The 15,051-nt window shown below is 43.9% G+C and overlaps 1 protein-coding gene across 1 annotated transcript; it reads right to left on the bottom strand.

The window, feature by feature from the left end:
* Nucleotides 1-434: 434 nt before the first annotated feature.
* LOC148544779 (uncharacterized) lies at nt 435-2,654 on the bottom strand. Its single transcript, XM_088498983.1, has 3 exons — nt 1,614-2,654; nt 591-1,142; nt 435-461 (listed from the first exon to the last, which is right to left on the bottom strand). Exons 1-3 carry the CDS (start codon nt 2,652-2,654, stop codon nt 435-437), a joined length of 1,620 nt encoding a protein of 539 aa, XP_088355109.1.
* Between the last annotated feature and the right edge of the window lie 12,397 nt (nt 2,655-15,051).

Raw genomic sequence — 15,051 nt, 5'->3', positions numbered from 1 at the left:
CTTGTAACTCGCGCTTTTTATGTTTCCTTGTAGAATACTTGTTGAAACCGTTAACTTTTATACTTTAGTGGTTGCCTGGTCGGCTTTATGATTATCGCCTTTATCTTGTTTGGTAGCATTTTATTTTGTTACCATTTTTTCGGCGTGGACTTATCGCTTGTGTCTGTTTTGCCGTTTGTGTTGGTAACTTGGTTGAAACCGTCTTGGTCTTATTATCGCGGCCGTTTGTTATGGCTATGATTCGGTTGGCTCCCGGGGTGATCAGTCCCGGGTTGCCGTTGAAGAACACGATGGTGTGGGATACATATTGGGGAATAATAGATAGGAGAATTTAGACAAGTAAAAAGTAGTCGTTAGCTAGACAGTTCTATGAACACGTTAGGCGTTTAATGAAAGTAAATCATTGGAAATTAACATTTGATAAAATTAAACACCTATGCCGCTTGGCTAGTGTGCCCAAGCTACAAGTAGAATCTTCTTAGGTTACCTGTATTCCATGTTCTCGGGATTTCTTTGCCGTCGAGTCTTTCCAGCTTGTAGGTGCCTTTGCCAAGCACTTCTTTGACTCTGTAGGGGCCTTCCCAGTTTGCCGCCAGCTTTCCTTCTCCTGGGGAAGGTGGTCCGATGTCGTTTCGTCGCAGGACGAGGTCTCTTTCCTCAAATTCCCTTCTAAGGACCTTGGTGTTGTATCGCAGGGCTATCCTCTGTTTCAGCGCTACCTCTGATAAGTGGGCCATCTCTCTGACCTCGTCTACCAGGTCTTTGTCCACTGCTTCTTCTACTCCTGCAAGGAGTAGCCGCGGACTTGGCTCTCCGATCTCCACAGGTATCACTACTTCGACCCCGTATGTTAAGCAGAAGGGGGTTTTCCCGGTGGAGCTTTGCTCGGTTGTTCGATAGGACCAGAGAACTGAGGCAAGCTCGTCAGCCCACGCGCCTTTTTTGCTATCTAAACGCTTTTTAAGACCCAGTAAGATGATCTTATTTGCAGATTTCACTTGCCCATTTGTTTGGGGGTATTCAATTGAGGAGAACTTCTGTTTTATCCCCAAGCCGGTGAGAAACTCTGCGAACTTCTTGTCAGTGAATTGCGTCCCGTTATCTGAGATGACGATCTCCGGGATGCCGAAACGGGTTATCACCTGCCTCCACATGAACTTCCTACAATTGGATGAGGATATGCTGGCGAGCGGTTCAGCCTCTATCCATTTGGTGTAGTAGTTGATGGCAACTATGAGGTATTTGACCTGCCCCGGGCCAACTGGGAAGGGTCCCAAGAGGTCGACTCCCCACTGTGCGAAAGGTCGAGTGGACGTTAGTAAACTCAGCTCGGAGGTTGGCGCTCTGTGGAAGTTGGCGTTTTGTTGACACTTCGCGCATTTCCTTACGAACTCCTTGGAGTCATTCATCATTGTCGGCCAGTAGTATCCAGCTCGGATGAGCTTCCTTGCTAGGGCCTTGCCCTCGATATGGTGGCCGCAGCACCCCTCATGGACTTCTCTGAGAACGTAGTCCGTATGGTCGGGGTGCAGACACTTCAACAAAGGTTAGCTGAGTCCCTTTTTGAAAAGCTGATCCTGTATGATCATATATTTGGCGGCCTCCCTTCTTACTGCTTTGGCTTCCTTTTCGTCCTGGGGGAGTTTGCCGTTTTGCAAGAAGTTAGCGATGGAGTCCATCCAAGAAGGGGCTAATTTGGTCAGGTGGAGGGCAACTGCTGGCTCTTTCTTGATGCCTTGGATGAGGGAGCGGTTGCCGGTTCCGGGTTTTGTGCTCGCCAGCTTGGATAGGAGGTCTGCCCGTGTGTTCCTCTCCTTTGGGACGTGTTGGTCCGTGACCTCTTCAAATTGTTTCCTCAGCTCTTTGACCCTCTCTAAGTATTTCTGTAGTAATGAGTCTCTAGCTTGGTAGCTTCCATTCACTTGCGAAGTGACGACTTGCGAATCACTGCATACTTCTAGCCTCTTGGCCCCGACTTCCTGAGCTAGAACCAAACCCCCTAGGAGGGCTTCGTATTCTGCTTGGTTGTTCAATACATGAAACTCAAACTTAACTAATTGTTCATAGATGACTCCGTCCAGACTTTCTAAAATGATCCCGGCGCCCCCGGACGTCTGGTTGGAGGCTCCGTCTACATGGAGCTTCCACCGTGTGTCCGTGTCCTCGGTTGGATTCCCAGTTACTTCCACCAGGAAGTCTGCCATTGCTTGCGCCTTAATTGCGTGTCGGGGCTCGTAGCCTAGGTCGTATTGGGATAGTTCGATGGCCCAGGTCATCATTCTTCCCGCTAGATCAGGCTTTTGGAGCACCTGACGAATCCCCTGGTCCGTTCTCACGACCACCTGGTGACTCTGGAAGTATTGTCGCAATCGGTGGGAGGAGACCAGAAGTGCCAGTGCCAGCTTCTCCAGCTTGCTGTATCTGAGTTTTGCCCCTTGCAGTGATCTACTCACAAAGTAGATCAGTTGCTGGGCCTTCCCTTCTTTCCGTACCAACACCGCTGCGAGCGCCCCCTCTGTGATGGCTAGGTATAGATAGAGTGGCTCTCCGACTTTCGGCTTCCCGAGCACTGGGGGTGCTGCTAGAATGTCTTTGAAGTGGTTGAAGGCTTCTTTGCACGCAGGGGTCCACTCAAATGCTATTCCCTTCTTCATCAAAGCGAAAAAGGGTAGGGCCTTGATGACATGTCACCATGTCATGTTTTTCTATGCTTTTTCATACAAGAAATTGATGATTTGTGCTTAAATATTGAATGCTTTTGTACTTAATTGGTATATTTCTTTGATCTTTTAATTTTATAAATCTTGTAGGAAATAAGAAGAAAAAGAAGCAAAAAAGAGCACAAAATAAGCTAAAAAGAAGAAAAGAGGAATTTTGGGCACACTTTGAAGTTGGAGCACATTTTAGAGGCTTAGGCCACACTTTTAAAAGCGTGGCCCATGACCAAATCAAGGAAGAGAAGCATGGCACAAAGGAAGAAAAGCGTGGCTCAAAACAAGGAGCAAGAGCACAAAGCTCTTGCCGAGAGCTTTAGAGCTCTTGTGGAGAGCTTTACTTCAAATAATCAAAAGCCAAGCTCTTGCCAAGAGCTTAAAAGCTCTTGCCCAAGAGCTTTTTCGGGCTTGCTTCAAGGAAAATGAGCATTGGAAGCAAAATTTTCTCTAAGTTAAAATCTGGGCGCTCACAGCATGACCATGCCTCCTTCAAAGGGCTATAACTTGAGCTACAAAAGTCCGATTGATGTGCTTCCAGTTGCGTTGGAAAGCTGACATTAAGAGCTTTCCAACGATGTATGGCAATCCATATTTGGCATAGAATTAAGGCACGAGTGAAAGACATCTTTAAGGGCTAAAAACAAGCAAAAATGAATCAAAGTGCTTCCACCAGGATTCGAAGAGGGATACCAAGGGAAAACACTAGGCGCTACTCTTGTGCCAAGGAAAATGGCCAGCAAATGCTTCACCCAAGACTTGAACCATGGACCTCAAGGACAAGTAAAGCTCTTGGGCAAGAGCTTTTAAGCTCTTGCAAATAGCTTTGTTCTCTTGTCACAAGGAAGGAACGTGCGCACACTTTGGCAAGGAAGGGAACCAAAGCTCTTGGCCAAAGCTCTTGCCAAGAGCCGAGCTTTCCCCTGGGAGGTGGACCATGGGCCAAAATTCAACCAAAATTCCAATTAAATTCAATTCTTCACCAAATTGAATTGAGGCCAACCAAACACATTTCTCTTCAAATCCAAAGCAAGCAAAGCCCACATCATCACTCAAAGGCACAAGAACAAGCTAGAATTAGGATTTTCATTTAATTTGTTTTTCATTTCAATGTCATTTTATTCTGTAAAAAGCCTATATAAAGGCATCACTCTCATTTTCAAAAGAGAGCTCGATTAGAAAGGAGGCTAGCTCCAATAGGGAGTTGTGCACTCTTTAGTTTTTATTTTGCTTTCTTTCTTAGTTTTCTTCTCTGTTTTGAATTTTTGTATTGAGATTGGAAGGAATTCTATTTTCATTCGCCATCTGCAACTTCTCTTGTTCCTCTTCTGCAATTTACTCTTCCATTTTCATTTTGCAATTGTTCTTGTTGGATCAAGGAAGGATTTGAGATCTAGACTTGTTTTCTAGTCTCTTCCACTCCTGAGATCTTGAACCACTTTTAAATTGCTGCAAATTAAGCACTGCTTTCTGTTTTGATCCTTCACTAAAATTTTCCCTTTCTGTTTAGATTTGCTGCAACTCTCAATTTACTTTCCTGCATATTTACCTTTACTGTAATTGTTCTGAATTTGATCTGTTGCTGTCTTTAAATATTCTGCACCCAACCCCCTTTACTTTTCATGCAATTTACATTTCTTCTCATTTAAGATTCTTGCAATTTACATTTCTTGCTCTTTAAGTTTCTGTCCAGTTTACTTTCTGCACTTTAATTCCTCTTGTCATTTACTTTCTGTTGTTTTAACTGTCACTCAAATCACTCAATGTTAGCTTGACTAAACTAATCACCCACTAAAGTTGCTTGATCCATCAATCCCTGTGGGATCGACCTCACTCTAAGTGAGTTTTACTACTTGATACGACCCGGTACACTTGCCGGTGAGTTTTTGGTGTTTTGGAAATTCATTTTTCCACAAAAATACCATCAAGTTTTTGGCACCGTTTCCGGGGATTAATTTAGATCAACAATGATTAAGTGGGTGAGAAGTCTAGATCAAGCATTTTCTTTATTTTTGTTTTCTATTTTAGATTGAAACCAAGGTGTTTGAGTTTTTGCCTCACTAAGAAATTCTCATCTCTGATATGAGTAATTTCAATTTTCCTTGGTGTTGTGTGTTCCAAAATTCAAATGGAGTTTAACTCATCTTATGATCAAATAAATTTTATGGGATATTACCCACCACCACCAATCTCTAATGGTGGCTGGGAATATCACCAAGAAAATACAAAGTCTGAGCACTCCAATCCATGGAGATTTATTTCAGAAACACAAGATGAGCAAGAGAATCATATGGGATATCTTCCTCCACCACAAAATGATGCAAGCTGCTATTCTAATGGTGGCTGGGAGGAGCAAAACCAGAAAACATTTGAGAGCCCATATTCCACTTATCAAGAGCCATCTTCACTTGAACGTGCCTTCAATTCACTTATACAAAATTGTCCAGCCTCACCTTCCAGTTTTTCATCTGAAAATTCTTCATCACTTGACTATGCCTCAACACAAAAACCATCCCAAGACTCACAACCAACACAAACTTCCACGAGCCAAAGATTCTCAATGTTTGAGTCCAGGTTCAACAGACTTGTGGAGAAACAACAAAAATTCTGGAGAGAACTAGAAATCATTTCTCAGGAGACGGATGAGCAATTGGAGGACACGGAGAAACACTTAGAACTACGAAGCAAGGAAAATGAAGACCAATTGATGGATGTGAAGGATAAAGTGGAAGAGCAAGATGAGGAGGCTACTGCATCAAGTGAACTTTCTATGAAGAATGAGGTGGTTGAAAATGAAACTGCACTTGAGGTGATAGAGGAACATGAAACTTCCCTCCCAAAGGAATTAATGGGAAATCATGAAGAAGAAATGGAGGAAGATACTCAAAAGAATTCACACTCAAGTGAAGTAGAGAAGTGCACAAAGGAAGAGCTCAGGGAACCACCAATACAAGAGGCTCTTGATGAAAAGAAGACTCCAACAATCACACAACTACCAAGACTTGGATTCAAGGAAGTGAAGGCAATTAACAAAAGCACCAAGAAGAGGATTGTGACCAAGCTACCAAGGACAACATTCAAGAGGAGGTCAACCACAAGCAATCCAACCCCTGGACCAATGGCAAGCAAGCTCAATCAAGCCATGTATAAAAGAAAGCTTGCTGAGAGGAAACCAAGACAGGGGGCAATAGCTGAATCTTCTCCTCCCTTGAGGTCATTCCTCTTAACAAACTGGAAGAAGAGGAAGAAAGTAAAGAACAACATGCCAACAGTAGGTAACGTTTCTCTTCTATGCTTTGTTCTCTTTCTTTACTTTGTTTAAATTCAATAAAATGGCATATGGTTACATTCTAAGTTTGGTGTTGCCTTGCAACAAATTGTTTTCAATCTTTTTGGATGATTGCATCAAATCAAAAAAATGAAAGTGACACACCAAGATTCTAAGTTTGGTGTGCCACTTATTTTTTCTATGCAAATCATTCAGCAACACCACTTGTTTGCATAATCATAATGTTCTTTGCACTATTATTTTTCTTTTAGTTAGACAATTTTAGTTTTCTCTTTGTTTTTAGTCATTTCTTTGTTTTAAATGCTTTCTTTTATTTACTGTGTTTGTTAATACACTACCAAGAGAGCTTTATTCATGATAGATTCTTGGCTTGGTGATTGTATTTAACATATAACAGTTTCTTTCATTTAGTTTTATTTCAAATAAATTGACATGTGGTTGCATTCTAAGTTTGGTGTTGCTATGCAACAAAATTTGGTTCTAATCCTTACAAGATACTTGCATCAATTCCAAGTGAAAGTGTCACACTAAGTTTGGTGTGCCACTTATTCTTTATGCAAAGTATTATGCTCACCTTCTTAAGTTTGCAATCACAATGTCTCTGTCTCTTGTGCCTTGATTATTATCTTTAATTTTGCTTGCTTAGAACACATGTACTACTAACTTTTCATTGTGTAAGACATTCATGATCCATCTTAGCCCCATAGCCATTGTTCTAATTGTTGCTTGAGGATGAGCAAGCATTCTGAGTTTGGCAAGGGAAGGAGGAAGAATAGAGGAAAAAGGACAACAATAATGAAGATGAACTACAAGGTTGTAGAGTTCTTTTTCTCCTCATTTGTTTCCAACACTTAAAATGCATGATTGTCTTTATATTCTCTGTATGCATGTGTGGTATGAATAAGCATAGCTTGAATATTGATTTGTAACATGTTGCCATGCCATTATGACTACCAACTTGAGTTTTATAAAGCTTAAAGCAGTAAAGTATCATGATCATAAACAAACAAGGAATTAAAGAAGAAATTAGCATGTGCATAAAAGTATTGGAAAGCTAGTATGACTACTTGTTGCTCAATTTCATTGGATTTTATTTAATTAAAGTTTTTATCTAGTACATTTTGTGAAATCTTTTGAAAATCATGAAAACCTTGAAGAAGCAAATAAAATTAAGGCAAAAAAAAAAGAAAAAGGGAAAGAATGAGAAAGCTGAAGGCTTTGAGTACCAATGACAATATGTTAAGTACTTGTGGTGTTTATGTATCAAGCCAAATGCTTGAAAACAAAACACTTAGAAGTCAAGGCTAGGCTCAAGTGCAAAAGCACTCCCTCAAAGCTCAAGGTTCTGAGCATCAATGATTAGAGAGTCAAGAAAAGAAAAGAAAAATGAGCTTAATGAAGTCCTCTAATTCAAATGCTTGTGGTGCTTATGTATCAAGTGGTAATACTTGAAAACAAAGCATTTAGAATCGTAGCTTTGTTATTAACTCATGGGGCAAAGCACCCAAAAGGAGAAGCTAATAAGAAAATCAAAAGCTTGTTTCAAGGAAGAAAAATAAGGAAAAGATTTCATAAATTGAGCTAGATAGAAGCATCAATCATTTACATCTCTTTTGTGATTGTAGCACGCTTAGAAAACTAGCTAACCATGAACATTGAGTTGCTATTCTTCTTACCTTGGATTGTCAATCTTAATTGCATGATTCTTTTCTTGCTTGGGGACAAGCAAGGTTTAAGTTTGGTGTTGTGATGACATGTCACCATGTCATGTTTTTCTATGCTTTTTCATACAAGAAATTAATGATTTGTGCTTAAATATTGAATGCTTTTGTACTTAGTTGGTATATTTCCTTGATCTTTTAATTTTATAAATCTTGTAGGAAATAAGAAGAAAAAGAAGCAAAAAAGAGCACAAAATAAGCTAAAAAGAAGAAAAGAGGAATTTTGGGCACACTTTGAAGTTGGAGCACATTTTAGAGGCTTAGGCCACACTTTTAAAAGCGTAGCCCATGACCAAATCAAGGAAGAGAAGCATGGCCCAAAGGAAGAAAAGCGTGGCTCAAAACAAGGAGTAAGAGCACAAAGCTCTTGCCGAGAGCTTTAGAGCTCTTGTGGAGAGCTTTACTTCAAATAATCAAAAGCCAAGCTCTTGCCAAGAGCTTAAAAGCTCTTGCCCAAGAGCTTTTTCGGGCTTGCTTCAAGGAAAATGAGCATTGGAAGCAAAATTTTCTCTAAGTTAAAATCTGGGCGCTCACAGCATGACCATGCCTCCTTCAAAGGGCTATAACTTGAGCTACAAAAGTCCGATTGATGTGCTTCCAGTTGCGTTGGAAAGCTGACATTTAGAGCTTTCCAACGATGTATGGCAATCCATATTTGGCATAGAATTGAGGCACGAGTGAAAGGAATCTTTAAGGGCTAAAAACAAGCAAAAATGAATCAAAGTGCTTCCACCAGGATTCGAAGAGGGATACCAAGGGAAGACACTAAGCGCTACTCTTGTGCCAAGGAAAATGGCCAGCAAATGCTTCACCCAAGACTTGAACCATGGACCTCAAGGACAAGTAAAGCTCTTGGGCAAGAGCTTTTAAGCTCTTGCAAAGAGCTTTGTTCTCTTGTCACACGGAAGGAACGTGCGCACACTTTGGCAAGGAAGGGAACCAAAGCTCTTGGCCAAAGCTCTTGCCAAGAGTCGAGCTTTCCCCTGGGAGGTGGACCATGGGCCAAAATTCAACCAAAATTCCAATTAAATTCAATTCTTCACCAAATTGAATTGAGGCCAACCAAACCCATTTCTCTTCAAATCCAAAGCAAGCAAAGCCCACATCATCACTCAAAGGCACAAGAATAAGCTAGAATTAGGATTTTCATTTAATTTGTTTTTCATTTCAATGTCATTTTATTCTGTAAAAAGCCTATATAAAGGCATCACTCTCATTTTCAAAAGAGAGCTCGATTAGAAAGGAGGCTAGCTCCAATAGGGAGTTGTGCACTCTTTAGTTTTTATTTTGCTTTCTTTCTTAGTTTTCTTCTCTGTTTTGAATTTTTGGATTGAGATTGGAAGGAATTCTGTTTTCATTCTCCATCTGCAACTTCTCTTGTTCCTCTTCTGCAATTTACTCTTCCATTTTCATTTTGCAATTGTTCTTGTTGGATCAAGGAAGGATTTGAGATCTAGACTTGTTTTCTAGTCTCTTCCACTCCTGAGATCTTGAACCACTTTTAAATTGCTACAAATTAAGCACTGCTTTTTTGTTTTGATCCTTCACTAAAATTTTCCCTTTCTGTTTAGATTTGCTGCAACTCTCAATTTACTTTCCTGCATATTTACCTTTACTGTAATTGTTCTGAATTTGATTTGTTGCTGTCTTTAAATATTCTGCACCCAACCCCCTTTACTTTTCATGCAATTTACATTTCTTGTCATTTAAGATTCTTGCAATTTACATTTCTTGCTCTTTAAGTTTCTGTCCAGTTTACTTTTTGCACTTTAATTCCTCTTGTCATTTACTTTCTGTTGTTTCAACTGTCACTCAAATCACTCAATGTTAGCTTGACTAAACTAATCACCCACTAAAGTTGCTTGATCCATCAATCCCTGTGGGATCGACCTCACTCTAAGTGAGTTTTACTACTTGATACGACCCGGTACACTTGCCGGTGAGTTTTTGGTGTTTTGAAAATTCATTTTTCCATAAAAATACCATCAGGCCTTTGCTGTCGACGCACCAAGGAATCGGGACAACGCTATGAGCCTTCCCGTCAGCCGCTGAACGTCTTTGATGCAACTCGGACTCCTCATCTGGAGTATTGCTTGGCACTTTTCAGGGTTGGCTTCCACTCCCCTCTGGGTTATCATGAATCCCAGGAACTTTCCGGCCTCCATGGCAAAGGTGCACTTAAGCGGGTTGAGCCTCATGCCGTGTTGTCGGAGGGACGCGAACACGTTCTCCAGGTCGCTTATGAGATCGTCAGGGCAGATGGTTTTTGCGAGGATATCATCCATGTAAACTTCCACCGTCTTGCCGATGAGGTTGCTGAATATTTTGTTCATCAGTCTCTGGTACGTTGCCCCCGCGTTCTTTAGGCCTAACGGCATTACTCTGTAGCAGTAGGTCCCCCCTGGCGTTATGAACGCCGTTTTATCCTCGTATGGCCGATGCATCGGTATCTGATTGTAGCCGGAGTAGGCATCCATGAAACTCAGATACCGGTATCCCGCAGCCGTGTCGACGAGTGCGTCGATGTTGGGAAGGGGGTAGCAGTCCTTAGAGCATGCTTTATTGAGATCGGAGTAGTCCACACACATTCTCCATTTCCCATTGTGCTTTTTTACCAGGACCACGTTTGATAGCCAGGTCGAGTAGTCCAGCTCCCGGATGAACCCCGCTTCGAGGAGGCTGGCCGTCTATCTGGCCACTTCCTCTGTTCTTTCCTGAGACATTTTTCTCCTTCTTTGGGCCACTGGTTTCGCTTCCGGTCTGACGGCTAGGTGGTGCGACATGAGACTGGAGTTTATGCCCGGCATGTAGGCGGGTGTCCAGGCAAACAAATCGCCATTAGCTCTGATCATTTCCATCAAAGGTTCTTTTAACTCATGGGGGAGGTTCCTATTCACGAACGTGAATTTTTCCTCTGAGTTCCCGACCCTAAACTTCTCCAGGTCCCCTTCGGGTTCGGGTCTCGGTTTGTCATCAACTCTAGCGTCCAGGTCGGCGAGAAATATTCCTGATGCCTCTTTAGACTTTTTCCTTAACGAGAGACTGACGTTGTCGCAAGCGACTGCCGTTTCCAGGTCTCCTCTCACAGATCCTACTGACCCTTCTTCAGCTATGAACTTCATTACTAACATCCTCGTGCTGATGACTCCTCCTAGGTCGTTGATTGTCTTTCTCCCCAAGATGATGTTGTAGGCGGTAAAGTCCCGTAGGATCACAAATTTGGCCATTACCGTTCTCCTCCCCTGTCCTTGTCCCAGTGAGATCGGCAGGGTGATTATGCCATCTGGCTTGATGAAATGGTCACCAAGCCCTACGACACAGTGTTGGTGCGTCTGTAAGTCGGCGTCCCTTAGGCCCAAAGCATCGAACACATTGCGGAACATGATGTTCGAGTCCGCCCCCGTATCTACAAGGATTTGTTTGACGAGATCGGTTCCTACTCTGGCCGTTATGACCATGGGAGGACTCTCTCCGATCTCGTCGAACCACTAATCTTCCAGGCTAAACGAAATGGGTGGGAGCTTCCTAGTGCTTCGCGTAGAGGATGAGGAGACCGCCAGGACTTTGGCGTCTTTCTTGTGTGCCGACTTTAACCTAGGTGCTGCATTCCTAGCTATTACCACGTTCACTATGGTGAGGCCCTGGTCTTCGTCCTTCGGTTCTTGGCGTCGCTTCAGTGCCTGAGTCCTATCCTCACCGTCGTGGTCGCGATTCCGTCGCCTCGGCTCCCTTATGAGGTGGGAAAATACGGCTAGCTTTCCATCCCTGATGGCCTGCTCCAGTGCGTCCTTTAGATCGAAGCAGTCTTGGGTTTTATGCCCATAGCCCTTGTGATAGTCATAATAGAGGCTTCGGTTTCCCCCTGTTCGTTCCTTCAGTGGTCGGGGCTTCGACAAGATCCCCTTTTCGGCAATTTGTTGATAAACTTCCATGATCGGCGCGGTGAGGGGGGTGTAGTTGGTGAACTTTCTGACATGAGGAAATGGTCTGGGAGCCTTGCTCGGGCCGCCGTCTCTGGCGTGTTCCTTTTTTCCTTCTCCGCTTCCGCGGTGCCGGTCTTGGTTGTGAGAGGGCTTCCGTTTGTTGGCAGCCACGACTCGACTCACTTCTTCGTCGTTGATGTACTCCTTGGCCACACATTGGATTTCCTGCATACTCCACACTGGTTTCGTGGTAAGGTGCTTTCTGAAGTCCTCGTTCAGGAGTCCGTTCGTCAGGCACAAACTCGCGACTGAGTTCGTCAGTCCGTCGATTTCCAGGCACTCATCGTTGAATCTGTCTAGGTATTTCCTAGTCGACTTGTCGGGTCGCTGGGTCACCCTGAGCAGGTTGATTAGGTGCTTCGCCTTTGCAATCCTGGTCGTGAATTGGGCTAAGAAGGCATAGCTGATGTCTGCGAAGCTGGTCACCGAGCCCTACGGGAGGTTATTGAACCACCGTATTGCAGGCCCCGCCAGGGTGACTGGGAAGGCGCGGCACCATACCTCGTCTCCCACTCCCTCAAGGTTCATTCTGGCCTCAAAGGCCGTGAGGTGTTCCAGCGGGTCTTGCATTCCGTCGTACCTCATGTCCGTTGGCTTGTCAAAGTATTTTGACAGCCGGACCTCGAGTATAGAACGATGAAATGGGGTCGCCCCCATTATCACGGGTCCCCGTGTTCTCCTCGTTCTTCCTTCGTCGTCCTCCCGACGAGCGTCTTCGGTTCCCCGACCTGTAGTGTGCCGCCCTTCTTGTCTGGCATAGATGACAGGGTCATGGCGTCTTCTAGTGCGTCCTCTTTCCCCAGCGTTCTCGGATTCAGCCTGGGGGCTAGGGATGCGTCTGGAGTGGCTCCTAGAGTGAGAGCGGGAGTGGCTTTGTTCTGGGGTGTGCTGGTCGTGTTCCCTGTCTCCCAGCCGGCGTTCCAGGTCTTGCATCCTGTGGCGCAGTTCTTGCATTATTCTTGTGTGGTTGTCGCCAGTTCCCCCGAAGGGGCGTCCTTCGCGAGATTGTGTTGGGTGTCTTGGAGGGGATCTTGTGCGCTGCTTGGAAGTAGTCGCGGCAGCGTCTTCTCCGGGCTCGGCCTCGCGGCCTGTTCCACTTTGGACCAGTACGAAGTCCATAGACCCTTCCCCACAGACGGCGCCAATGTTCGGTAGGTTGGATACCGGACTGATCGGGTGAATATCCTGATCAACAAAAGGGGAGGTCGTCTGGTCGTACGTCTTCGGGTTGGAGTAGGCGAGGTCCCGAGCTCTTCAGATGTGAAAGGGGGGTGTCACCTGCAAAGACACTCCGACGCGCAAGTCAATGAAGTGTGCAGGCAAAAAAGGGGGTAGAGTCACATGTAAACAATTTTTAGGAATTAGGATTTGCCTCACATTACAGATTCAGTAATTCACAACTTCAGTTCATACTCTATAATCATGCAAGAGAAACCCAATTATCCTTACCCAAAGTCTTCTTCTCGACTTCTTCACAAAAATCTCATAGCTCCCGTCATCGTTGTTGCTGAGTCCATTGCTGCCTACCCCTTCACAGCTTCCATCTTCCTTCACAGCTCATGTTGCCATCGCTGCTTATCCCGTTACTGTCGTTGTTGATCCCGTCGCCACTTTTCTCCTGCCGAGTCCCTTTTCTCTAGGTAAATTCTCCCCCCCCCCTTTCTCTCTCTCATTGTGAGCCTGTTAAGTTCTTCTCTTCTTCTTCCACAGACTCATCACTTAGTCGCCGTCGCTATGAGCCTGGGCATTGCCGTTGCAGTTTCATTTGAGTCTGTCACCGAATAAAATAATTTTTTTATTCAAGTTAGACCAGTTGGAAATAGGCATGCATGAGATCATTTTTGCATATAATTTTTGAATTTTCTCATTCAAATTTTTGCATATATTTGATCTATGTTATCCCTATTTTTATTTGAAATTACAAATTTACCCTTAAACTTAATTTTACCTAAACCCTAATTCCCAAATTGGGAATACCCTAACCCTGAAACCCTAACCCAATTACCTGTTTCCCCATACCCACACCCAGCACACACAAACACACCCTAACAATGCAGCAGCAGCAGCTGCAAAGTGAAAGGAAGAAATGAAGAAAGAAAGGGATAGAAGTAGTGGTATTCGCGGTGTGGTTTGGTTCAGTTTTAAGGAAAAAAAGTCATCTGATCCAAACGATTAATTTATGTGCGGTGCGGTTTGGATTGGATGAAATTTTTTTGGAAATCCGATTCGATCCGATCCGATTATAAGCGGTTTGGATCGGTTTGGATTTGCAGTTTTTTAAATAAAAAAATTAAATACATATAACAAGTCTCAACATCAAATTTTAAATAATCAACAATGACATAACAAGTCTTAACAATATCTTAAAAAGCTAACGATAACATAACAATAGAAATAAAATTATAGGTTAGTTAAAATAAATTAATAAATAACATTTTGAACATAAAATATTTATTAAATAATAATAATACATGAATAATAGAAAAATGTATAACAAATTGAACATGTTATAAGTATAATTGTAAATATAATAATAAAAGAATAATATTATAGCACATTGTGCGGTTTGGATTGGATTGGATCGGTTATGAAAAGTAAATCCGAAATCCGATCCAATCCAGCGATTTGCAAAAATAGAATCCAATCAAATCCGAATTAGTACGGTTTTAATCGATTTTCGGTTTGGATCGGATTGGATGAGCGGTTTAATTTGGATCAGTTTGGATTTGAACACCCCTAGATAGAAGAGAGGGGTTACCGCGGAAGGAGAGTGAGGGAGGAGGAGGAAAGGCGGCACGGTGGGCGTCACTGCCACCGTCGCTGCCGCTGCTAACAAGGAGGTAGGTTATCTGTGAGGGCCGAGGAAGGAGAAGGAAGAGAAGGCTGCGCTGCCGCCACAGCCCCTGCTCCGCCACCGTTCGGTTCGTCTACGAGCTGCCGCCAGAACCACGCGAGGAAGAGCGTCGCCGTCCTGTGGAGCCCATGTCGTCGCCGTTCAGCCCACTGCCAGATAAAGGTCGTGCGACTCTAAGGGAGGAAGACGCGGCCAGTGATGCGAGGAGCGCGACCCACTGCACGAAGCTGCGCCGTCGCGTGTTGTCATTGCCGCCGAGCTCCTATGGCAGTGCCGAGCTCCTATGGCCACCGCCGGCAAGATCTGAACAGAGGGAAGCTTGAGGAGAGAGGGATCGACGGGAGGGGTTTCTGCCCGTGCGGCCGTGCCTCCACCGCCGCAGATCCTCCATTGCGTATCACTGCTGCTGATGTCCTCCGCCGCCGTTGCTTGCCGTTTGAAGCTGCTGCATCTCCACTGCTGGAGTTGCTGTTGCTGTTGTTCTGGCTCCGTT

Source organism: Arachis ipaensis, chromosome B9, assembly GCF_059453495.1.
Source record: "Arachis ipaensis isolate K30076 ecotype BB chromosome B9, ASM5945349v1, whole genome shotgun sequence".
Classification (NCBI taxonomy): domain Eukaryota; kingdom Viridiplantae; phylum Streptophyta; class Magnoliopsida; order Fabales; family Fabaceae; genus Arachis; species Arachis ipaensis.
This window is presented reverse-complemented; position numbering and strand designations above follow the sequence as displayed.